This window comes from Sordaria macrospora, chromosome 5 (genome assembly GCF_033870435.1).
Source record: "Sordaria macrospora chromosome 5, complete sequence".
Lineage (NCBI taxonomy): Eukaryota > Fungi > Ascomycota > Sordariomycetes > Sordariales > Sordariaceae > Sordaria > Sordaria macrospora.
In genome coordinates this window covers 65,103-89,060 of record NC_089375.1, presented here as the reverse complement: position 1 = coordinate 89,060, position 23,958 = coordinate 65,103, and the positions used below count along the sequence as shown (strand labels likewise).

Here is a 23,958-nt window from a genome sequence, read left to right as displayed (position 1 = left end):
TCGATGTAAAGACAGAGGGGCCGAAGAAATGGGATACTGTAGCCAACAGGTGTGTAGAAGGCAGAGCAGCAGAGCGTTGAGGATATGATTGACCCTCTCCGTCCTCATTTCACCCTCTCTGGTCGTTACTTTCCGCTCTGGTCAGAACTTTTTCCAGCGAAGAGGGCTATGATGGACCCCCTGGGCACTTAACAGCGGCGGGTAGAGTATCCGCCGCGGTCGACGGGCCGATCCGCGCTGACCCGGACCCGGACCTTGCGTAGTGCCCCACTCGAACTTTCCAGATTAGGTGTGTGAGTGATGACGGCACGACGACAGAATAGCTTGGGCTCTTATCCTGGATTTGCCGCCAAACCAGGGGAACAAAAGGTGCCAATCATCAATCACTTCACCGGGCAGTTTTCGATGATCACACGAGAAAACCTCTGGAAGTAGTTAAACACGGGAGTGATACCCACCGTGGTGGCTTATAGACTTGACGACTTGAGGTCTGGGGTCATTGGAATGATGAGGCTGGACATAATCTTGAGCAACTACGACTGGAAACCGAGTGCGATTTTGCGCACTTGTCGCTCGGTAGGCTGTCGTATAATGGTTATGACCGTAGGCCATGTCTTGTCGGACAAGTGGAACTCAGTCAGGTCCAACATTGAACTCACCCAGTCCACTGGGCCTTGGCTTGGTGGTCTTAGAACAGAATTTCGAAATGGAGACGATGTGGTGTTGAATTTATGGAAATGAAGATGAAGAGGGCAGAAATGAAGTTGGAAAGGGGAAGCTTGTGTGGCTGGGGGGCTGAGTTCTTTTGTTTCGGGAGGGCAACTCCGAATGCCACTGCAGTGATGATAGCTGGACTGGCGCGCCAGTGCCTTGAACGGCCCGTGCACAGGTGCCACGAACCCACGACTGTTGTTGTTGTTGTTGTTATTTTTAACGTCTACTTCCGCCTCCCGTAGGGCATAAGACGTGCCGCACCGGTGAGTCTAGCATACAAAATTAAGAGCAATGCCCTAACTGTCCACCAAAACCATTAATCCGAGGGCAAACCGAGGCCTATTTCCAGTGTAAATCATGTGTTGCCCATAGCGTAAACGCGGCCCAACACTTATAATCGAATCGCCCAGTGGGCGAGCCGCCAGTATATGACGGAACCTGTAGCACAAAGGAAAAGGTAATAGAAATGACAAAATCACTCCTCTCCGCTCTCGCTCTCGCTCTCCTCCTCCCGCAAGGCCTCCTCCCGTCTCCTTGCACAATGAACTGGCCTGTCCAAGTCCACCGTAACCCTCTCAATGTCGTGGCCATGGCCAACCTCCACCCCTCTACTCCGTAAAAACCCCGTAAGGTTGTCAGCGGCGCCACCGCCGTCAGTGTGCTGTTGCCAGAGGGTCTGGCGCCATGCCTTTCCCGTGCAAGTCCATGAAAAGAAGTGCGAGGTCTGGATCCTAGCGATGAAGCGCTGCCAGTAAATTCCAATAGCAAGGGAGAGATTCTCCCGCGTAGCCGCTTCGCCCGTGACGGGGGAAACTGCATATGCCTTCCTGCAGAAAAAGGGATGGAAGGGATTCTTCCAGCTTCCACAGAAGCATGTTAGCAAGGCGTCCTCGTGCTCAAAGCGCTCGTGGTAGTCCTTGAAATCACCGCGGCCAGACCTGGCCGCGAGAAGGTGGTGTAAAGAGCGTCTGTCCAGCTCTTTTAGTTCGTCGTTAGGCTTGATAGAGACCCCCAACCGGTATTCTGGATATGACTCTGGCTTGTTCGCGGCCCACCATGCCTTGAAATCTGTACGCGCCTCCCTCTTAGCAAGCCGCTTTGAGTGCGCAAGGGTAGCCAAGCCTTCATTGACTACCTGTCCTCCTTCGGCACCCGCCTTAGCGAGCTCGTCAGCAATCTCGTTGCCCGTGATGCCCTTGTGGCCGGGAACCCAGCGGACGTCCACCAGACTGGGGCCATAGCGCTTTCGGATGGCGCGGAAATCGAGGAAAGCCGCTTGTGACGACGCAGCTGGGGTTCCTCGGAGTCCTCTAATGACGGACGTGTTATCAAGGCATATCGTAATGCGTGGTCGGGCCTGTGCCTCCGGGAAGAGCGCCACAGCGGCCTTGAGACCATGCCGCGCGCCTTCGGCCTCCGCATCGAAAACTTCCGCTTGTTCTAACTGACCGCATCCGCGGCCGAGTTCTGTCTGTCCTTGGAAGATTACGTAGCCAAAGCCTACGCACTCGCCCTCTGGTCTTTCTTCGGCGTCGGGGTCCTCCGCGTGCGCTGGGAGGCCCATCTGCTTAGCTATCATAGAGCCGTCGGAACCCACGACTGAACAAACGCCGACAGGTCTCTTCAGAGGCCTGCGTCAAGGGAAGACATACTCGGACGGGTTATCACTTGGATAACAGAAGCCATCATCTCTTCTTGGGCGCCATTGGAGATATTGACCTCGGCTTTTGACAGTCAATGGTAGATGTCTACTGGCAAGTTCGACTGCGGAAAACGGGATTATGTACTACCTAACAAGTATGGGCCCAATTTAACATTCGATTTTGAAAGAGACATGTCACGACGACTTGCGAAAGGGCGAAAATTCATTTTCTCATCGGGAACTATCGACATACAATCAATTCTAGGTTACATGTGAGTGTTCCTTCGCAAAGAACTACTTTGGCAGTGGATCTACCCAGACGGACGACTGCCCAATATGTGGCATGTAAGGTTGACATTTATCTTGAAATAGAACTCAAAAGACCACGAGGCAGTACTTGAAGAAAGAAAGTAGTTGAAGAAGAGATGAAAACGTGACGAAAACATGGGGCAATCGTATACCATCCTGCGTTTTGCAGTATAATGAAGTCGAGCAAGGAAAACGGGAATGTGGCCGGCCATCGACGGCGTGAGATTTCTTAGGTCGTTCGTGGTCGTATCATCACACCCAAGGTACCACTGTACCTAACGAGCTGCCCGGGCGTTGACCAAAGCTCATTAGACTCTTGGAGCCGGTTGTTCAGCGGTGACTGGCGTTTGTGTAGCGGCTCCTCCAAAGCTCACAGGTCCCTGTGGTGTAAAATCCCCTTTGAAGAAGTTTCCTGCGCCGAAGTTGAGCATTTGGTCACCGACACCCGTGCACGCATTCAGCGGACCAGTTGAGTGATTGTGGAACGTGGCGTTACTCTTTTCGGCGCATTTTTCGATTGCCTGCTGAAGAGCTTGTGCCTTTGTATCCAGGCGGTTGATCAAGTCCTTGTCGTATCCGAGGCTTGTATGTTTGACGAAGAGACGAACACACTTTACCATCTCGTTAAGGCTAACAAGCATAACGGTCTCATCCTTCATCTCAATCCCCCTAGTAAAGACTTCGGTCTTCTCTTTGCACACTTGTAATCCGGTGACTATTGCTCCACAGTCCACGCTGTTGATCATGGATTTTCCAAATGATGTTTCCTTGGCGAGCTTGCCTGGCAAGTCCCTGACAGGCTGTAGGAGCAGGTTGCATGTATCAATCGCCAAAGGCGGGACAACGGAGTTGTTGTTGCAGGTTCTGACCATCTTCTCGAGTGCCGGTCTAAAGTCATCAACGGCATTGGCGACCTCGTTGGTGGTAGCTGTTCGCATTTCGTCTGGTTTTTCGCAAGGCTTTTTCTTTCGGAACTGGAAGCCTTTCAGAATATCTTTACCGGACAAGGGCATGATCCTGTGCCTGGTTGTCAATGAGTCATTGACACGTAAGAAAAATTGCCGATTGTCATGGGTGCAACTCAGAGGAGTAGACCTCAATCGTAGCAATGGGTGAAGGCAACGTACCTCTAACTCGGAACCGGGGTGCAGGTCCAACGGTGGCCAGTACTTGAGCCCGAAAATTGGATACAGGTTTGACTTTAGTTTCAAGAGTTGAGGAACAGGTTAAGCTCGGCTTGTTGCTGTTCAATGACAAGGAGCATGAGATAAGTGATGGGGGATACTACGGGGGACACTACGGGGGATATAGGAGATATATATGTACAGAACTAGCACGAGGCTCTGATTCTATGCCACGACTGGATAGCTGCCAGAACATCCTCGTGTAAGGTATTCACTCGACCCCTTTCAACTAGTAAATGTTGTCTGTAAACAACCTCAAGTGAACTCGTCTGGACACTCGCATGGGAGAATTTCAGTAGCAGAGCCTCACGTTTACAACAGTCTGCGTGCAAGAACAAGCCAAAGCTGATGGAAATCCCACATAAGCTACCCGCCTTGTCATAGTCAGACACGGGAAAGAAGCAACAGGTGACTACTGCGTTGGAGCCTTGGGCAGATATCTTGTGCGCTCGCGCATTTACTACCACCAGTCAAACAGATTACGGATCCCAGTATATCGACTTGAATAATTTGCGCCTGAGAAGGGGGGTCGTCTGCCGACGAGGTTGGAGATCGAAAGCACACCAGTTGAGAGCTTTGAAACATCGGCTGTCCGCAGTCACGACTTCTATCCAGACGCAGGTAGGAAGAGTTGAACCGGGCAACTTAACTGGTTGCCTTGAGATTACATTACCGAGAAGCACACTGAGAAGCACAAAAGGCTATCGGATCAGGGTTGTCGGAACATAAACGTCTAGATTTCACGCTCGCCCATTTGCTCCCTATGTAGATACTTACATGACAGGTGTGTACCACAACATTTTGAGAGCCATTTGCCTAAGATGCTCTTGGGACACTGGGCTTCAACTTCCCACACTGCCGAGAATCTATGTTCCCATATCAATCCTCTAGTTGCGCCTCGTATTAGGCCCTTACGTAACCACGTGTTTAAGCTTTGACTCCGAAGACATGGTAGATTCCGAATTTCCCTTGGTGCACATCCCTTGCCTTCTTCCTGCACCATCAACGGCCAGGAAAGAAGCAGTTTCTCTTTCTACCTAGAGATTTTAAGCAAACGGCACCCCATTGACTGCCCCAGAACCTCCATGTAACCAATAGTATAGCCCCAACACTCATACGGCAGGCTACGTGGGAGCTTCCGGGTTTTAGTTGGTCAACCTATGAACAGCGTCCCGACATAGCAACCATTCACATCAACGACTCCATGTCCATACAAAGCCTGCATGTTCAAAGTGACTGCATTAGCGTAACGCTGTTGAACCCGAAGCTAAGAACGATATTCTCTTAGACCATCTGAGCATCGTTGTCACTGATCCACGCGGTGTCGACGCAGAAAGGGATGCACCTGGATGACCTGGATGAAGAACGCAAGGACTTAGGAATGCACACTCTATTTCACCCTTGCTTGATGTTCTGTGAGCTAACCCGCTTTCAATGTCAGTAACATCTTTGGTCCGTGAATAGCAGTGTACAATTGAAGGGAACCATTAGCTCTTTTGCCACGATCGATCATGTCAATGCGCTGTGGTTGTGACTGCCGTGAGCGGTACCAAAAGAATAGAACCTCTTCCAACCCCAGTCTAAGGGACTCCCATTCTCGGGTTAGGCGATTACCACGCAGTCTTTGCGAAACGTGACGTTGGCTTCGTGGATATGCATATTTGGGGCTGTTAGTTGCCTAACCGCAACCCAAGCGTCTTTCTTCCCGAATCTCTGAAGTATAACCACTCATAAGGAGACAACCCTTACCGTCTCATTCCGCTACCCGTCAAATTTTGCTGGGATTGCAGAGCCCTGGGTTGTTGACTGCCTGGCCTCCTGGGATTATTGAAACCCCTCATTCCCCAAGCGATGCCGCTCAACTCTCGGGTTATCGCATGCCAGACGACCAACATCGCACACACACACACTCCCGTTGTCCCAGTTTCTGCGTTGTTTGTTTCCACCCCATACTTTCACCGAATATGTCAGGCCTGGAATTCCTCAACGTCGCTTCCAGCATCATATCAATTGTCGACGCAGTCGTCAAAGTCATCAGTGCCTACCAAGACGTCAACGGGCTCCCTGACGCCGTCAGGGACGCCTATACCCGCTTACCATTAGTGGCAGACACGCTTAGACTGGCCACGGAGTGTATGAACCAAAGCCAACCCGACAACGATCAGGATAACACGACAAAGGAGTCATGCAGAGCGATGTTGCAAGTTCTCCAAGCATGTCGCGAAAAAGCTACGCTGCTGGGGACCATCTTCCATGCGGTTCTTCCCCCAGGAACGACGCGTCCTTCAGCGCGCAAGCGCTTCACCACCGCCGCGATCATGACGCTGCATATGGGCAAAAGCAGGAAGGTCGAATCGTTGATGAAGGGTATCCTGCAAGACATCCAGCTCTTGGCGAACAATCGTGCTCTGGATGAGGCCACTAGAAATAAGATAAAGGCTCGAATGGATATGAATGCCTCAGCTCAGAGTAATATCATCTCGTTGTCGGGAAGCTCTCCACCACCACCCCCGGTTACATGTGCGAGTCCATATGCCTCTGACGAGGGCTGTGATCTTTCTGTGCCGTCAGAGCACATGCAGTCGTCCGTACCTTTGTCACAACATGAAGAAACAAGACCAACCATGTCGTATCGCCAACCGTCCGTCTTCTGCAGCTACGGAACTGGAACACAAAATATCCATTCCGGCCGCGGCAACCAGAACATCAATAGTGGACAAGGCCACTTCTTCAACGGAACAGTCACCGGCCCTATCCACTTCTCGACTGCTGCCCGCTGTTAAAAAAAACGCCACTTTGCCCGGAGCCCAGGCGGACGTCGTAGCCCGGACAGGCATTATGGAGATATGTCACATTCCCCAGATTTGTTGTCGCTCGGCTTCGATCACGCATGAGGTACATGGGCATGAACCCATCCATGTTATCCCATGGGACGGCCAATAGGGATGAGAGGAGGAAGGATATGAGGCTCCGCGGGCGGCTGCACATGCATTGATCTCAGATTTTTTCCTGTATTCCCTTTCGTTTCATTGGTTTCTTGCATTGGTCCAACATAAACATGGGCTTCTTTCTTTGTCCGCATGGACGGGAGGTACATGTAAACGTGGGTTACACGTATTTGAGCTCGACACGTTGTGCACAGCCGGGCTTCCGGAGCCACGGACGCTGTGATACTCAGTTCGGACGAGAAAAAGAAACGAAAAAAGACCGAAAGGAGACATAAAAGGAGAGGAGAGAAATTTAGGTGATTGGTAGGTTGATGAGGTGGAGACAACATAATACAGCCGGGTTGTTGACTTCTCAAGCACCTGTCCCCTGGCGATGGCACCTAACAACTCAACCGCGGGGGAAAGGTTATGGCGAAGCAAAGGGCAGGCTCATGTGTCGCTTTCGACCTAGAAAGATTGCAAGAAGGACGGGCCCTCCAGTGAAGATATCGGATGCTTCAAGGAAGACAATAGGTATGCAGAACGAGGAAGGGCGAGTAGCACCATTTGCGCACCGTTGCTGACCTGTCAACAGAGGAAAGGGACAAGGGTAATACCGACGCGTGCAAACTCAGCCTTTCAGGGCTATCACCTAAAGTTTATGCAGGTGTCAAGAATTTTCAAGCATCATTGGAAGCATTGCAGGCGCGAATAGCGTAACAGAAGGGGCGCATAACAGGTTGTTTGGATCAAGTTTTCTTTATGTGGTGCCCTCAATAGACTCCAGGCGTTAATAGGTTAATAGTGTGTGTTATCCTTTCGGACGGATATTGTAATAATGATGAGAATGATGGTCTAGAAAATCTGAAAAGAGGAAGTAACATGAACAGGAATTGGTGCAACGTGCTATCGTCAAAAGATTGAAAAGAGAGAACTGCCTCATGGTACCGTATAGATTGTTGCCTCTCGAGTGCTTCAGAGGTGACGGAGCAAGAATAACAGTAAGGGAAAAAAAGAAAGAAAAGACCAAGCAGCCTGAAGCAAGCACCGGTGATGTTCTATGAAGACAAACGGATACCGCATAATTCCGGTTGATACATCTTCAGGGTTCAAGAAACACTGCCAAAACCCAAACCCTGAAGCTGACGCTACTCGTATAACCCTGGTAGACTTTGCCATTTGCACCTAAAACCGTCAAGATATATCAACCGGAATTATGCGGCACCTGTGACAAGGGCAGTATTCTGAGCTTGGAACAGTAGTTCAATTCAGCTAATAAACTACTTTGGTCCCGAAGGCCTTGTTAATCCTCTCAACTTCCAGGAGAAGCCTGGACTTCAGGGCCTTCTTATGCCAAAGGGAAACGGTACGTACTGGGTACGTACCGGTCCTTGTCGCTTGAGGCTCCAAGGCCTCTATCTAGCGATCTGTATACATGTGGGTCTTTTCTGAATGCCTTCATCCATTATCCTTCTTCCTCCTGGCGCCGGCCTTTGCCCGGGCGCCCTGCTTCTGCTCAGTTAGGCGTGATTGCTCCTGTGATGACTGTGATGGCTTTGTGATGATGTTTAGCGCCGTCAGAAGTTTTGGGGTTGGCTCGCTTAGCCTGAAACTGGACCAGGGTGTCGATGTCCGTGTGACAGTACCACCCACCAACAAATGCGCCCGGAGGTTATCCATGCCGATTCCTAGGGAAAGATGGAAGATGCGGGCATAGGTAGATGCAGGGAGGTACACGTACATGCATTGTCGGGCTCACTGCAATCTCAGGAAAGGATCCATCAGCCGACTAGGGGAAAGAATCCGAAGAACTTCGTCACGGTCTTGGCCTTGGGGTGCGCCGTGCTCCGCGTAGTCCCGTGCCGTCCATTGCTGGCCATCCACCGCATCGACATTACTGTCCTTGTCAACCAGACACCTGATCGCCCCGAGGTGTGCTCCTTGCGCGGCGTACATAAGCGGAGTGCAGCCCATGTCGTCCTGAATATCCAGCTTTGCCCCCGCATCCACTAGAGTGCTGACTGTAAGAGAGGCGAGGTGGTTGATGTCATGACCAGTGTTGCCATGTTCTCGTGTTTGCATCTGGACCCGAGACATGATGGCGCAAGCAAGATGCAAGGCCGTCCGTCCCTGAAAGTCTCGAATGTCCAAACTTGCCCCAGCATCCATTAGAACACCGACAATGGCTGAGGCGGCTCGGCTGATTTCATGATGAGACTGGCCCTGCTCCTGGGATTGGGTCTGATTCTGAGCCAGGATGGTGCACGCAACATGCAAGGCTGTCCGCCCCTGATGGTCTAGGATGTCGAGATGGCCGCTTGCATCTTTCTTTCCGGTCCTACTAACGCACCCCCCATCACCCAACTCCTCCACGAGGGCCTTGACCGTCTCTAATCGCACCGTGAGAACAGCATAATGAAGCGACGTCCGAGAATAAAAGTCCTCCTGCATATTCCTAAGGTCTCGAATTCCTCTCTGCGCGGCCACCCTCAGCATTGACCTCACAGCCTCAGTATGGCCCTTCATAGCCGCCAAGTGCAGCGCTGTTAAGCCCCTCTTGTCCCATCCTTCAAGCCATACCCTCTTCTCTAGCAGGTAATCGACCATAGATAGCTGTCCTTGCTTTGAGGCAATATGTAGTGCTGTTCGTCCGTCCGTGTCAGCCATATCGAGGTTGGCACCCTTCTCTGCTAGAAGATAGAGAGAGTAGAAATCGTTTTGGATGGTGACGTAGTGAACCGGGGTACGACCTTGATCGTCTTGGGCATCGATGAGGTCGGTAAGGTTGAGATTGAGGCTGAAGCCTAGACACACAAAGAGGGCGTCATTATTGAGGGAGTGCTTGACCCAGACAGACCCGAGTCGGGAGGCAATGTGAAGGGCCGTGCGCCCGTGAACGTCTCGCTTATGTGGGTTTGGTAGCCAGGTTTTGACGAAAGTGTAGATGGACTGCTCGCCATGGGCGTCTAGGCCGCCTTGTCTGGAGGCAATTTCTGGCGACGCGCGATTTTGCGAACCCGTGGATCTAACCGGCGTGATGTTTCTATCGACGGATGGATGGCACCGTACCTCTGGTGCTATGGATGTAGTGTGAGACAAGGACCTGTTAGATCTGTCATCCCCCTCGTCCGCTGCCCCCGGATTCGATGCGGAGCAAACATTTCGGGCTGGATTGTGGAGGGCGGTACTGCCCCGAGAGTCTCTCTTATATGGGTTGGAAAGCCAGGTTCTGAAGAGAATGAAGGTTGACTTTTTATATCGGTTGTGTGCTGCGCGCGGGCCAGAGGCGTTTGCTGGCGATGGGCGACTGCGTGGACTTGGGGATCTGACCGGCGTGATATTGCTGTCGACTGATCTATGGTGCTGTGACGACCGTATCGATGGGTCTGGGGATGCGATGTTCGACAAAACTCCGTCGTCAGCTGCTCCTGGATTCGATATGCAGCAGAAATTGAAGCCTACGATGCAGCCATCCACGAGTCAGCATGTGGCTCGAAGGTATGGTATTAGCTGTTACGTGAAAGCGGATGCAACCCACAGTTCAACGAGATTTGAATGGTCTGATTATTCTGGGAAGTATCATTGATGTACTGAGACCCTACACCGGAGTGTGCGTTGTGTCGACCTGATCCGTTGTTGACATGGACCGTGTGTCCAGATGGGGAAGTGATTGGAGCCATCCCACGTACAGAGGGGACCTTGTATAGCTCGTCGATTTTGTGGTAGGAACTGGGACAGAAAGCGCCGAAGCCGAGGTGAGTTGTCGATGTTTTGAAGTTGTTCGCGGTCAAGGGGCCGGTATCCTGCACGACTTGAGCGTAGTCTTGTTGAAGTCATTAAGGTGTGTGTCGTCGGCAGGGTAATATCCCACACAGCCCACAAAAGCAGGCGCAAAGCTTGATTCATGCTGGGGGGACTCCGTGGCTGTGGTTACACCTATAAATTGAGCTGTTCTCACCTGATGATCACAGGAAGAACAAAGCAGGAGCTTTGCCATTCACCGGGAGTCTAAATCACATAACCATCTCCTTGAGACCAACCTTTTAAGACCGACGTCGCTAAGCTCAATAGGGGGACGGGCTCGGAGAGAGTCTGGTGGATTCTGATCGAGATGGGAAGGGGCGGCCTTCGAGATTTGGGGGAGCGGGGATGCATTCGGGTGGCGCAGCTTCCATCGAGTTGTGTCAAGGGACCAACATCTACTCTGCCGGCGTGTCAGCCTTTCTGAAAGCCCAAGTCGCATTATACAGGTGTCAAGCCACTTAAAAGAAAAGGAATAGGCGGACAAGTACTCGATGGATGGTGTGAGGATTGTCGGATTGATGACAATCAACGATCAACAAGCAACACCAAACGCCAGGCCGGATCTGCTTTTGAGGGTCATAAGACCTGATGCTCCAGTCCTTTTTGAGGCAGCAATTCAGCAAGCAATCGGCTGACCAAATGCGGTAGGCAACCTGATGATGGTAGAGAACATATGCCGTTGCCAAGCCGTTTACCAAGCTGGCTTGGCCTCCGTCCATGGTGTTGTTGACACAAAGGGCAGGAGGGCCACACTGTTGATGGCTCAGGCCCCTACTGTGGGGGGATGTCTGGACCATCAACGAGGCTTCGACGGCCGAACGATCCCGTGTGGTCACCGATTGTCGAGGTTTAGACGGCTCGGCACCCCTCCTAGCAGGTTGTTGCTGGCTGTTCATGAGCCTTGCGACGCCCCCACCGTTTTCATATTGATGAACGGTAAACAGAAGCAACACGGCCGATCGCGCGATCGCGCCGTAGCACAAAGATAAAGTGGATGTGAGCTATCCTTGGGCCTGGGCCTTGCGCGTTCTGCCTCAGATCAAGATGGGTAGAGGCACAAAACATAACTGAGCTGAGCTGACAGATGTGGCTTGTTAAACGAAATTATGCCCTTTTTTCCCAGCCAATCCTTTGCTGCGAGTCGCTGTTCTGCACCCAACCATGTATCCAAATGAAGGAGTCATTGTGTATGAGAGTTCGTATTGCGAACTGGCGAGCATGGCATCCTTACCAGAGGAGCAGCATTTCCCTCGTCCGGCACTTCGCCTTGAGACTTGAGCCACGCGCCAGAGCACAGTGGCTGTGGAGTGGAAGACCAAGATGGCCGTGGAGGTACTCATCTGAACATGACCAAACGAGGCGGGGAACAGTGTAGGTTACAGTGTGGGCGTGTGGCTTAGGCTCATGGCCGTAGAGGGCTTGGGGGGTGGTTAATCTGCACCAGCAAAGAATAAGAAGAAAAGCAGAGAAGGGGGAGAAAAAACACACAGAGTTCAAGGTTGAGATGCTGGAAGACATTCTTTGGATTGCGAGCCAACAAATCTATCATAAGTGCGAAACTGTCCGGCGGCTGGGATCGATTGCCAGATCGACTCGGATGTGAAGACGGCCCCTCTTCTGATGTATCCAACGGATTCTTCTTTTTTATCCCTGGACCGTTCTTGGGGAGATGAGGTAAAGCCGATGGCGCACTACTCATAGGGCTAGAAGCGCCCCTGACCCTCTCTTGTGCGAGTACCGGGGCCCATCTACGCAACCAAGGGGCGTAGGGCAGGTAGTTGCATTCGACTTCGACTGTGAGCCGCGCCGTCGATCATGGTAACACAGAACCTACCGGCAGAAGCCCATGGCTTCTATGCTATTAATTGCTTCCGTCAGCTACTGGCCGATTGGCTGGTTATCAAGGGCTCCCACCTTGGTTCACTTGCCCGCAAAGCGTTGTTGGACCGTATATCCCCCTCTCCTTACTGACTGAAGCATTGACGTCTTGCAGCAAAGTAGCTGCTTGCACTAATCAGTCGCCCCACAAGGAATTACCTCGCGGTCGGTCTTTGTCGTTACTAGTCGGGTGAGATGGTAGAGGCCTGGAAGGGATCGCCCTAGACGTCATCCTATCACGGCGACGTATACTGTCCTTCAGAACCCATGCTCTCAGGAGTCCTCGGACTAGAGGTGCTAGAGAGCATTGCGCTTACAGGAACAGCAAGGCCTTTGTCCATGGCGGCCTTCAGTGGATCTGACGAAGGCATGGTGCCGTCGTGGCGGATGAACATGGATGGAAAGCGGAGTTCGAGCTACCGGTGCATGGAGACGTTAGGCAAGCATTCACATCATACACGGGGAAGGAAAAGAGTGACCTACATCGTTGACAATGTTGGCATACTTGAGCCCAACATAATCAGCAATGAACCGAAGCCGGCCCTTTACCCAAACACGCTGATCGTCAGTCGCCATATCATGGTTCTTAACACAAGTCAAGGCCCAGATCAAGAACCAAGCTGGAAGAGCCTTGATCGTATCCTCGTAACCGCAAGCAAATCCGGAGCGATCGGTATCATTGTCGAATAAGCCTTCCTTCTTGGTGTGCCATCCAAGATGGTATGGGACCGAGGCTAAGACATCGGCAATATTACCTTCGCAGATGGCTTTTGACGTGGCATACTCGGCAGTTGTGCGGTAATCGGCGGGGGCGCTGAGCCATGCTACCATGCGGATATTGAGGGAGGCTAGTACAAGGCGTACCGTGCGCGCAGTATTCCATATGCTAGCAGTCACGAAGTCGGGGTACATGTCGACACGGCCAGGGAACACCTCGAGCTCGGAGTAGGGCCGCCGTGGTGATAAGCCCACCGCCTTGGGTGATAGCCAGCATAGCGTCTTGAAGCGCAAGTTTGGCGGCAGAGCAAGAAGCCATGAAGCGATCTCTTGGTCCAGGAAACGCACTCGATGGGCCAACTGATGCATCAGTTCGATATCCTCGACGGTGCGCGTTATGCTAGCCAACAGAGCAGAAGCCTCGGCTCGCAATTCACTGACTCGGAGGGCGAAGCGGTGCATGGTGCTAGGCAAGAGATGGCCATCGCCAATGCCATCCACCCACCAGTCGGCTCCTAATGGCGGGGGCATACCCGATGTTAGTGCTCGACCAATCTAAGACCACCGTCAGTCAGTATATAATCGTCTCGAGGGAGAAAGCGCCATTCGTACCACTTGATGCCTCACCGCTTGGAATAGGAGGGTCCCAGTCTTGGTGCTGCGCATCTGTTCTCGGCCTCGCAGCTTGACAATCTGGATCGCCCCGTCAACGTGTGAACGCCATGCTAGCATGCGCGAGTCCTTAATCGCCGTGATGCTCTGTTGAACCGACTGTTAGCGATGGGCCACGCAGATGCGAGAAAGTCTCAGCTGACAGACCTCATATAAACCAAGCAAAAGTACTGCAGCGAGGGTAGCATCTGAACTGCTTGTCATGGGGTTTCCCAAGGCAGCATGGGTCTTGGCCAGAGCCAGTGTGTGTTCCCGAAGAGATACATTGGCCAGGTTGAGACTGTTCGCTTTCTCTCTGTTACCAAGGGCGGCTATCGCACAAGCATTGAAGGCGCTTCGGAGCGCGCTATCTGGGGGTTCGCCATCAATCAAGGGCACAAGGTAGTCCATAAAACCATGGGGTATCTGGCCCAGCGGCACGTAGAGAAAGTTCGAGGCAAAATAGCAGGTGGCGCGTTGTGCGAGCGGGACTGTGAGCGTCGGGGTAGGGTTGGGCGTTTGTTGTCGCGTAGGAGACGGACGAGGACTCGGCAACTGTGACGGTGGTGGCTCTTTCGGCGGCGTGGAAATGATGGCTACCGCGGTCGCGGTCGAGGTCGAGGGGGTAGAACGAGACTGATTCAGAGCTTTGTTCATTCGGCGGACGGTAGACTTGGTCTGGTCCCGATGGATGATCTCGAATTCGTTTCGGTAGCCGGCACATTCGCGCTTCGACTTTGCGCATTGCATGCATGTTGGTTTACCTTCATCGCACTGCGAAAGGGAAAAAGGTCAGTCCTCCGAGAAACTGAAGAGAAAAGAGGGTGGATTCCGACGGCGTACCTTGATCCGGCGAGCGCGACATGTTCGACAGCCCCGCGAGGGCTTTCCGCCGTAGACCATCTCGAATCGACATAAAAGGCAACTGGGAGGTAGAGGACGAAGGAGCTGACGTTAAATGAGAGTCGTATACTGTAGCAGGTGGTTGAATGTCGAAAGGAATTGCCAGGTAAATGCCGGCTTGGGGTGGTGCCTGTGGCCAGGAGATGTCCGATTTGGTGTCTCGATGTGACCCTCTACTGGGAATAAGGTTGACGGGGCCTGGTAGCCAAGCTGCGGGGCTCCTTCAACGGTCGTCGTTAAGCCGGCCGGACCCAAATTTGTAGCGGGCGATGGGGTGTTGACTTTCCGTCGGGGATTCACCATCGACAAGAAAGACATGACGGCTTCATATGTACAAGATCAAGATTCGCTGGTGGTGTAGTCTCGATGGCGTGCCCTGACTCACCGGCTCCCGTCTTTCACCACAAAACCGCCCAAGACATGATGGCTGTTTCTAGTGTTCTAGGGCTGCCGAGGTGAACTCTTCAGGGGGCTGCCTCAGCGCCAATGTCGAGTGCTCGGCGTCGCCCGCAGAGTTGCATCGGGTGCGGAGCTTGACGGAACGCCCAGGATGGCCGTGATGTGAGCACGCCGAATTCGCTTTGACGAACAGCTGAATGTGCAAAGGGGAAATGGATGACACCTGGGAATAGGAACAATGGAAGACGTTGGGCGTAGGCGTCGGTATTTTCAGTTGGAGAAACGTAAAGGAGGGAAAAGTATTGGGAAGTAAACTGCCCCACGACACACGGAACCCGTCAGGCAGCCCGGGCTACAACTTCCACTTGGCAGGCTGGGCTGGCGGGTGACGACTTGCCCCATTTGGTTTGTTCTCAAAATGGAGCTCACGTTTGCAAGTTTGGCAAGGCACAACGAACTTGCTGTTTCACTTGGAGGGCGGGCCGGAAGGAGACAAATTTTTATACGCGGCGGGGTGGCACCGAAGGAAAGATGGACTAAAAGCCGGAGAGCACGCCCGGCACAGAGGTGGGGAGGTGGTTGCTCGGAAACCCCCGAAAGCTCGCATTTACAGTGGTCCGTTCCTGACCCTACCCCGCCAATCAGTTTCTGTAAAGTGGAGAACCCGGATTGATAACCGGGCTGCCGAATGCCGATCGGACCCGTCGCTCGGTCGTCACATCCGGAATCCGGGGTCGGATGCATTCCACGAGGTACCCGGACTCCCGTCGATCCTGACAAATTTATCAGCACCGCAAATTGGGATAGTACCACCAATTTCGGCGGTCTCGACGCATATCACCACTCGATGAAGATGCATCCTCTTCACAGCCATATTACCTGCATCTTTGATGAGGGTATACAAATTTTCTTGGATGGTCATGAATTTAAGGCAATGATTAAAATAATGGACGAGTTTCGATTCATCAAAATCCAGCGTGGTCTATGGGTAGTGCTCATTTTCGAAAGTAGCACCCAGTGAACATTTGATCGCAGTCGCAAGGTTCATGCAAACAAGTTGTTTGGTTTCGATTATTTGACATTGGCGGGAGCAACCTGACATGCTAACGCTGGAAGTAGAGCTATCTACGTCCAACATGACCGTCAACCAGCACCGCTGCTGATGTTCACGCCGTGTTTGCGCTGTGCTCTAGAGCCAAGAGGCTCTTCTGGCCGAATTCACATCTCCTGCTGAATATCTATGTTCCTTCAATGTGCTCGGGTCGAAGCTGCTCATTCTCAAAAATAGCACCCAGAGGTATCGCGTTGGCTCTGGCTGTAACTTCCTCTTCAGTCATATCGATACCATCTTCCTGACCAGCTTCCTCTCTACCTATATCGATACCATGTTGCGCCGGAGGTTCAGCACTCTACTCATCATCTCCCTGATATCGCGTATCAAACGCCCTGCGGTCAAATACCATAAACCTGTAGACGCCCTCCAGCTGCTGCTCCACCGCGCCCAGCCTTCCATGCGCCTCCGCCATTCTCTCGGCCATCTTGTCCACTGGAGTGGCATCTACCACGGCGCGCACAAAACACATCCAGAAGGGGGAGATGGGCTCAAGCTTGCTCAGGTCGGGCACCAGCCAGTTCGGCTGATCGGGGGCGTGCACAAGGGGCGAGGGCTGGGGGTGGTCCGGAAGGTCCTTGAACTGCCGCCACAGAACGAACTCGAGGTTGTTGTTATGCCACCAGTGGTACGTCTCTTCGATGTGCTCGCTATACACGGAAAAGCCGGAATCGGCCAGGTGCTGCTCGAGCAAGGGGCCGGGCTCGCGGATGTCGAATTGTTTGCGCTGCATGACCGTCTGGGGGACTCTAGGGTTGGGAGGGTCGGGGAAGTCATTGAAGCGCAGAATCCTCTCGCCGTTTTGCGTCTGCTCGGACATGGGCACCGGTTGACCGGCGGCCATGGCGGCCAGGACTTCTTGGGTTATGTCGACACGCTCGGTCAACAAGTATTGCTGCCGAGACAGGGTCGAGTGCAGGTCTTGCCATTGCGGTAGGGTCTCAGGCTTGGGGTTCTGGGACTGGAGGGACTTGATGATGGGAATGCCGCGGATGGATAGATCGAGGCGGCGCACGTGGCGGACACGGTGGAAGCGGTGGGCGACGTCGCGGGTCTCGGTGATGCCGTGGAGGATGGAGCGGGCTTTGTCGATGTCGGCCGCCGGCACGACGGTGGTGAGGACGGCCTCGACTGGCATGTTGATGTTGAATTAAAGACCAAAGGAAGGATTCCGATTGGTAGGGGACTTGTGCAAGGGTCCCTGACAGAGAAGTGCAGCTTGGGACGGGCGGGAAGAGGGAGTGTGTTGGCGGGAACGGGAGCTTGGGCCCCGGATGCCGTGAATGTCCACTGCCGGTGGGGATAGATGAACAGGTCCGGCGCGAGTACCCACAATGACGATCCCCGTTAGGTGATTATTAAGTGGCCGGCCTCTGTTGATGTTGTGGTTATGTACCGGTACAGGTACCTTGGTGCTGGGAAGAGAGACAGGAAGACGGTAAACTGGGTGTGAGAGGGTGACTATATAGGTCCCGGCGAATTCCTATGTAGAGAGGCTGATTGTAGAAAGATCTCGTAGGAGAGTTGCCGTGACAATGGAGTTCAAGATGGTGGAAAGAGATCAGAATTGGTGTTTTAGAAAGGAACAAAAAGCGACAGCAAAGACAGAGCTGGAGCTTGAAGCTTCTAAAATACTAAAATGGCCAATCGGATGCCTCAAGGTTTACCAAAGTGGAGTCAGCTCTCGTGTCTGCCGCTGGAAAATGGATGGATGCCGGAGCTCGCCAAATTTACAGGGCATCCAACGCCTAGCAAACGGCTGCCCGTGCCACAGGTCAATCCTCTTCACTTCACTTCTTCCTTCATCACACAACGTCCAATGTCACGACGTTGACCCCATTTAGCTCATCGACGTCTTTCCAACACGGCGCAATGGATTCAACATGTTTCCCGAGACAGGAGAAATGGGAGACGGTCATGATGGGGATTTGCCCTGGACCCCAAGTTTCAGGACAGCATCCTGCGGCTGGAGCTGAGGGTTGAGCTTGACGATGCCCCGGTTTTGTATGCGACACAAAAACATCAACGAGGCGAAGCTGCCTTGCGCAACAAGATTTCCATCTGGCAGGTTCAGCAATGGGCACTCGCATTCAGCGGCGGCACGGTTCATGTTCATTGGGGTCCATCATGTCTCCATTCTCTTTCCAAGTGGAAAGCTTCAGGCTCATTCTCTTCATATTTTCATCCAAACCTCCATTGTCTTTCCCTTTTCCCGTCTTCTTCAAACCCCATCTCCCATGATCTTGACACCAACAAGCACCCGATGGAGGACCCTGACTTGATTAATGCGAAATACTACAACCCGAGCCATTCGAATCTGGAAGTGGTACATGTATATCCGCAGGCTCAAAGCTTTGGGAACCTTCACTCTCATACTTTATCCGGGGTAGAACGGAGAGACCATGGTTACTCGGAACCCGCACAAAGAGCAAGACTACTTGGATTATCAGTGCCAGTATTTTGGACGGTAGTCATTGGATTGACCATCTTGCTCGCCGGAGCCATTGGCGGAGGGATAGGTGGCGGTCTGGCTGCAACCCAACACTCTTCACAGTAAGGACAAAGCCGGTCTCATAATAAACAGGACTAACCGCTACTCTACCACATCCAAGGCGACCGTCATCCTTCCCCATCTCTCGGTCCAATATCCCGCCAACAACAGTACCTGCAGCAACAGTTACCAGTCCAACACCAAGTCAGTCCACCTCACCTCCTCTGACGACGACATCCACCACGACTACTAGCACGCAGTCAGCCGCCTTTGGCCCCTCTCCCGCTCCGCGCGACAACTGTCCCTCCGTGAACGGCACCAACTACACCCCCCTGGATGCCTCAGGCAATAGCATGTCCGTAAAGATCAACCCGGTCGGCCCCACAAAGGTTCAATCCTTCGTTCGCATCTGCAACAGGAACTACCCCGGGGGTGGATACGGCAACCCAGACACTTTGGACATCATGAAACTGTACCTGCCTACGCTGGAGGCGTGTATTGATGCTTGCGCCACCTACAATGTTGTCTTCCAAGCCAACAGGCCGCAAAGACCAGGGGGGGCCGACGATGTATCGGACCAGGGGCTGTGTAGGAGCGTTGCTATAGTAAAGTCTGGTGAGTTACACTGCCATGCTTTCCCCAGGCTTGCTGTTGAACACAGGGGACGTCTGGCTAATTAAACGCATTGCGTTCCGATGTCAACAGATGGCGAGTATTGCTACCTCAAGAACGCAACAGGAAAGGACAACACCTTTAGGAATCCGGAGAGGTACTCAGTTGGAATTTTGCTCATCTAGAAACAGACAACGCTGTTCGAAATCAACATAATAAACATCCTTAATCCATACCACCAACAACAACTACCTTGTCCCTTTCACTTCTTGTAACCACACGGCCTATCCAGATCCGCCCTATCGAAATCCCCAAACATGCACGCCTCCGTGCACGTAGCCCCAAACCGCACCGCCGTCTGATACCCACTGATATACTCATCCCCCGGACAGTGGAACCGGATGTTATATCCCGCGCTATTGGCCACCTTGTCATACGTCGCGTTCTTCAAGCTGCCGTTCCACCCCAAGCAGCACCTCTCCTTGCCTACATATACATTGGTGTGCACGTCTTCGGCCAAGCACAAGACCCGGTACGCCTCAGGGATCGGGACGCCGTAGTACATGCCGCCGAGCTGGCTTTTGGGGACCGTCAGGTTGCCGACAAGGTGTTCGCACACATATCTATAGCCCTTGGTGACTTTTTTGGGGTAGGGGTCGCAGACTATCTCGTCGGGCTGTTTCCACTTGTTGCCACAGGTCGTTCGGCTTGTTATGGCTTGAGAACTTGAAGTGAACGTTGCAGAACCGCGCTTCACGGCGGCGGCGGCTTCGGCTTCGGCTTCGGGCGAGAGGGCGTACTATGTAAAGGTGCTGTCCACAATCTCCACACTTTGGGCTATGATGAGGCTGTCGGGGATAGGTGCGGGAGAGGCGGACACTAGTATGGCGGCCCTAAGGAGGGTGATGATGCTTGCTTGCTTGGAGAAGGTTGTTACGATCCAATCAGAGAATCCTATGTAAGCTAGACTAGATGACCAATCAGGTAGGACCCGAAGGGAGGACCCAAAGGGAGGACCCGAGACGAAGGATCGGGTCCACGGGTCCAGTATATCGGGTCCAGGAAGGCCAGTATAAAAGAAGGCCTCCCCAGGCCTCTTGTTACCGGATCTTCAGCAAGCAATAGCTATCACAACCTACCAGTACCTTTTGGCTACTACTCCGTTACTCTATTGTTCTATCTCAGCGATAATACTCCTGTGCTTGTAACGGTTCGTCACAAAGGTGAACATTATGGTGATGATGATGGCTGTTGAGAATACCTTGTGGATGCTCTTCTTGTCGAAATGTTTACGCTTTGGGATGTAGTTCCAGTTGATGTCGCAGATGAAGACGGGGGGCTTGGTCACCCAACCTGTTGAAGGACTTCGCACGGGGAAATTGCCTTCGGCCGATGGATCAGGCCAGTGCTAGTCGTAAGACCCGTTTTCCTTTGTGTGGGCGCCCTTCCAATGTTTCATGTGCCGGAACAACACTTCATGTGGCAACTGGGCATCGTCATTCATCTTTTCTTTTGGCTGAGGTATGATGTTACGATCCAATCAGAGAATCCTCCTATGTGGGCTAGACTAGATGACCAATCAGGTCGGACCCGAGGCAAAGGGTCGAGTCCAGGAAGGCCGGTATAAAAGAAGGCTTCCCCAGGCTTCTTGTTACCGGATCTTCAGCAGGCTTCTTGTTACCGGATCTTCAGCAAGCAATAGCTATCACAATCTACCAGTACCTTTCGGCTACTACTCCGTTACTCTATTGTTCTATCCCAGCGATAGTACTCCTGAGCTTGTAACGGTTCGTCACACTGGGCAGACGAGGTCCAGAGCAAGAAGGTTCCCAAGCCGATAAACTGGACGTTCAAGATGGGACACCTCTGTGACGCGGCCCAGACGGTGTTGGAAAAATGTGCGCCGGGGCCCTACAGAGAAGCTTTTCAGCCGGGGGACCCTACGATGCTGAGCGGGTTGGTGAAAGATGTGATGTTGGGCGAGGGCAAGGAAAGGAAGTGCACGACGCAGTGTTTGAGTAATAGGCCTCATGGGTGCCTGAACTGAAGACAATATGTTGGAGTGTTGGGGAGATATACCACGGAAGGGAAAGAATCCCGTTATCCGCGAAAATTCACCTCGTCCGGTATGTAAAAGACATAATGGTCTATTGGCACTTTGTTCATGTTGGCACTGTCAATTCTGCGTGTTACCCAGCAGAACCAAGCCCTTTTGTGTTGGTTGGACATTATTTGACAGCATTCCATTTACTCGTGTTGATTGTGTCAAACATTTGACAAAACACCACTGTTGGAAAACATTACATGCGTTCTTTGACCGATATAATGGATTACAACGGAAGATGAAGGGCAATGAGGGCTGGGGCTGCAAAAGATTGAGTGATGGGATGTGCATATAAGAGGGAGATTGAAAGAGCTCGACTGCACAAGATGCAATTCTTGGTTGTATGTACTTGGAAAAGCATTTCTGTTCTTCCCGCTTCACTTTGCCAATTTTGACAGCAAAGCAAACACTACCTACCTTACCTTGAGTGGCACCTATCCACACCTTTGGTACCAGATCGGCATCGAAAATATTGAACCCTGCAAGTACTACATCTCACAGTTTTGAAGGTGCCTGCCTCGATTTTGAACATCCCGTCCGTCTGCATCCGAATCCACAGAGTTCAAAACGCAAACTTCCATTCCTTTATATCAATACCATCATATATCCTACCAAAAGTTATCTGCTATTATCAGCTTTCTCGTCACCACCACCGCCATCTTCTCTGCTTCTGCATCTCTTATTCCAGAAGACGTACCACCACCCGGTCTCGTCATCCTCAAACGAACAGCGATACCCAGCAACGGCACCCTAGCCTGGTACGGCCAGGCCTTAAACGCCATCACCACCATCTACCAAAACACCACCACCGGCGTCGACGACGACGACGACGACGACGTGAACATCTTTAGCGCCGGCTGCTCCAAGTCCAACGACAATCTTGAGCCCACTTGACGGGACGACTTCGCCGCCAGCCGCGACGCCTGCTTGGACCTCGTCAACCCGCGCGTAGGCGAGGAACTGACCAAGGAAATGCTCGCCAGCCAATCCATGTGCCACAAGGACCAGCACGGCAACCAGTGTTGTATATCGTGGGAGAAGCGCGTCAAGAGTGGGATACAGGATGAGCTGACAAAGCCGGCAAAGCTGCTGATTTATCAATGCAAGTTTAAAGGGATGGAAAATACATGGTCAGCGGACTGACGAGGAATACGTACGTGGGATCATCACAAGGGACCAGGAAATGCATGACGCAGTGTTTGAGTAATAGGCCTAATGCGTGTGCTTAGAGTGAGGACATGGACTGGAAGGAGACTAGGTACCTAAGGGATGGAGTTGATGGGGCGCACTGAGAGGACGTGGATGCTGTAGGTAGAATGGAGTTGTGGGAAATTGAACTTGCATATGTGAGAGGAACATGAAAGGAGGGAAGATATCCGCAGTCGTTTGACCTGCGGTACAAGGTGTTAGCGCTACAGCAGCTTGGCTTGGTTTGTTGTAATGTAAGCGGGATGACGCTTTAAGACGAGTGATATTTTGTAGTGGTACCAAGATGTTTCCCTCTCCTGTAGCATTGGAGTTTTAGCCATTGACCTGTCTGGATAGCGTCTCGGTCAGTTCCTGTGCCAATGTACGAAGCAACATTGAAGGTTACATACATCCTTACGCCAAGGGGCTGCCAAAGTCAGCCAAGATACTCGGATGTGACCCCGTGCCGCTATAAACTTCTTCAGCCAGATTTCATGCCGTTGAAGCGCTGTACATACCGCTGCAGAAGAGAAGGGGGTTCATTGAGAAGAGTAGGTAGTGACACACAGCTTTGAAATCCCCGGTTATATGTACCCGCCGTGGTCAGAAAGCGTTACTGAACAGCTCGACCAATATTTTACCTTTAAGCTGAACTTTCCTCTCTGTAGCAAGCGACCGCTTGAGGGAGAGGGAGCGGACCAGGCTGCAATACAGAAAATGCATGTCATGAGGGTCGTTGATGAAGGAGGGAGCTCGGTTAGGATACATACTGGGATCGGAGGTTTGAGACACATACTGCCGGGATCGGATTTGGCGGGAAGAGAGGTAGTGCTTACATGTATACCTAGTGGGACTACCAGGGGACGGTGGATGCGGTTCTGGAATAACGCCATCATCCTTTCGGTACCAAGCGAATCCCGTAATAGTCTCGTGCCCGGCCGACTGTGTGTCAGCCGCACTGCCTGTCAGCCTGGCTGGGCGTGCCCACTTCCCAGCACCACCTCCCTTGGCTGGCTTTTCCCCGCGTTCTTTAGTAGCCCGCCTGAAGAAGACTTACTCAGCACCCCAAGGTTAACCTCTCGAGTAAGAAGGCGAAGCGGCTGGGCGTCAGCGAAAATGACACTGTGAGTAGTAGCCATCACTGCAGGCAATATGGGTACGCTACTCGGCACCGTTGGTCTGAAGGAGTGAGGTCCAAGCGAGGACAGGAACCTTTCCATGTGAACCAATCCTCGCCTCATGATTGATGCACGAATGTTCAGGCGACCGTCCATCAACACTCAGTCAAGCCTCACGATGATACATGGCGATGTCTGGGCCAGCT

General features: G+C 52.4%; 9 protein-coding genes across 9 annotated transcripts; 3 read left to right on the top strand and 6 right to left on the bottom strand.

Moving 5' to 3' along the window:
* Positions 1 to 1,189: 1,189 nt before the first annotated feature.
* SMAC4_13727 (uncharacterized protein) lies at positions 1,190 to 2,293 on the bottom strand (the record flags this gene model as incomplete). Its single annotated transcript, XM_066091572.1, has 1 exon — positions 1,190 to 2,293. The coding sequence occupies one exon, from the start codon at positions 2,291 to 2,293 to the stop codon at positions 1,190 to 1,192; it is 1,104 nt and encodes a 367-aa protein (XP_065947016.1).
* A 680-nt stretch (positions 2,294 to 2,973) lies between these two features.
* SMAC4_08909 (uncharacterized protein) lies at positions 2,974 to 4,070 on the bottom strand (the record flags this gene model as incomplete). Its single annotated transcript, XM_003344004.3, has 2 exons — positions 3,793 to 4,070; positions 2,974 to 3,688 (listed from the first exon to the last, which is right to left on the bottom strand). Exon 2 carries the CDS (start codon positions 3,676 to 3,678, stop codon positions 2,974 to 2,976), a length of 705 nt encoding a protein of 234 aa, XP_003344052.2. The 5' UTR covers positions 3,679 to 3,688; positions 3,793 to 4,070.
* Positions 4,071 to 5,726: 1,656 nt separating this feature from the next.
* SMAC4_08910 (uncharacterized protein) lies at positions 5,727 to 6,632 on the top strand (the record flags this gene model as incomplete). The annotated part of the gene is made up of 1 exon (XM_003344005.2): positions 5,727 to 6,632. The coding sequence occupies one exon, from the start codon at positions 5,727 to 5,729 to the stop codon at positions 6,630 to 6,632; it is 906 nt and encodes a 301-aa protein (XP_003344053.2).
* Positions 6,633 to 8,531: 1,899 nt separating this feature from the next.
* Positions 8,532 to 10,231, bottom strand: SMAC4_08911 (uncharacterized protein; the record flags this gene model as incomplete). The annotated part of the gene is made up of 2 exons (XM_003344006.2): positions 9,634 to 10,231; positions 8,532 to 9,580 (listed from the first exon to the last, which is right to left on the bottom strand). Exons 1-2 carry the CDS (start codon positions 9,734 to 9,736, stop codon positions 8,532 to 8,534), a joined length of 1,152 nt encoding a protein of 383 aa, XP_003344054.1. The 5' UTR covers positions 9,737 to 10,231.
* Positions 10,232 to 11,960: 1,729 nt separating this feature from the next.
* SMAC4_08912 (uncharacterized protein) lies at positions 11,961 to 15,527 on the bottom strand. The gene is made up of 5 exons (XM_003344007.2): positions 14,670 to 15,527; positions 13,995 to 14,600; positions 13,788 to 13,934; positions 12,942 to 13,730; positions 11,961 to 12,874 (listed from the first exon to the last, which is right to left on the bottom strand). Exons 1-5 carry the CDS (start codon positions 14,727 to 14,729, stop codon positions 12,695 to 12,697), a joined length of 1,782 nt encoding a protein of 593 aa, XP_003344055.1. The 5' UTR covers positions 14,730 to 15,527; the 3' UTR covers positions 11,961 to 12,694.
* Positions 15,528 to 16,537: 1,010 nt separating this feature from the next.
* Positions 16,538 to 17,377, bottom strand: SMAC4_08913 (uncharacterized protein; the record flags this gene model as incomplete). Its single annotated transcript, XM_003344008.1, has 1 exon — positions 16,538 to 17,377. One exon carries the CDS (start codon positions 17,375 to 17,377, stop codon positions 16,538 to 16,540), a length of 840 nt encoding a protein of 279 aa, XP_003344056.1.
* A 1,264-nt stretch (positions 17,378 to 18,641) lies between these two features.
* Positions 18,642 to 19,527, top strand: SMAC4_08914 (uncharacterized protein; the record flags this gene model as incomplete). The annotated part of the gene is made up of 3 exons (XM_003344009.1): positions 18,642 to 18,694; positions 18,852 to 19,345; positions 19,436 to 19,527. The coding sequence occupies 3 exons, from the start codon at positions 18,642 to 18,644 to the stop codon at positions 19,525 to 19,527; spliced, it is 639 nt and encodes a 212-aa protein (XP_003344057.1).
* A 77-nt stretch (positions 19,528 to 19,604) lies between these two features.
* SMAC4_08915 (uncharacterized protein) lies at positions 19,605 to 19,907 on the bottom strand (the record flags this gene model as incomplete). Its single annotated transcript, XM_003344010.1, has 1 exon — positions 19,605 to 19,907. The coding sequence occupies one exon, from the start codon at positions 19,905 to 19,907 to the stop codon at positions 19,605 to 19,607; it is 303 nt and encodes a 100-aa protein (XP_003344058.1).
* A 1,865-nt stretch (positions 19,908 to 21,772) lies between these two features.
* Positions 21,773 to 22,340, top strand: SMAC4_08916 (uncharacterized protein; the record flags this gene model as incomplete). The annotated part of the gene is made up of 2 exons (XM_003344011.1): positions 21,773 to 21,787; positions 22,065 to 22,340. 2 exons carry the CDS (start codon positions 21,773 to 21,775, stop codon positions 22,338 to 22,340), a joined length of 291 nt encoding a protein of 96 aa, XP_003344059.1.
* Positions 22,341 to 23,958: the final 1,618 nt, after the last annotated feature.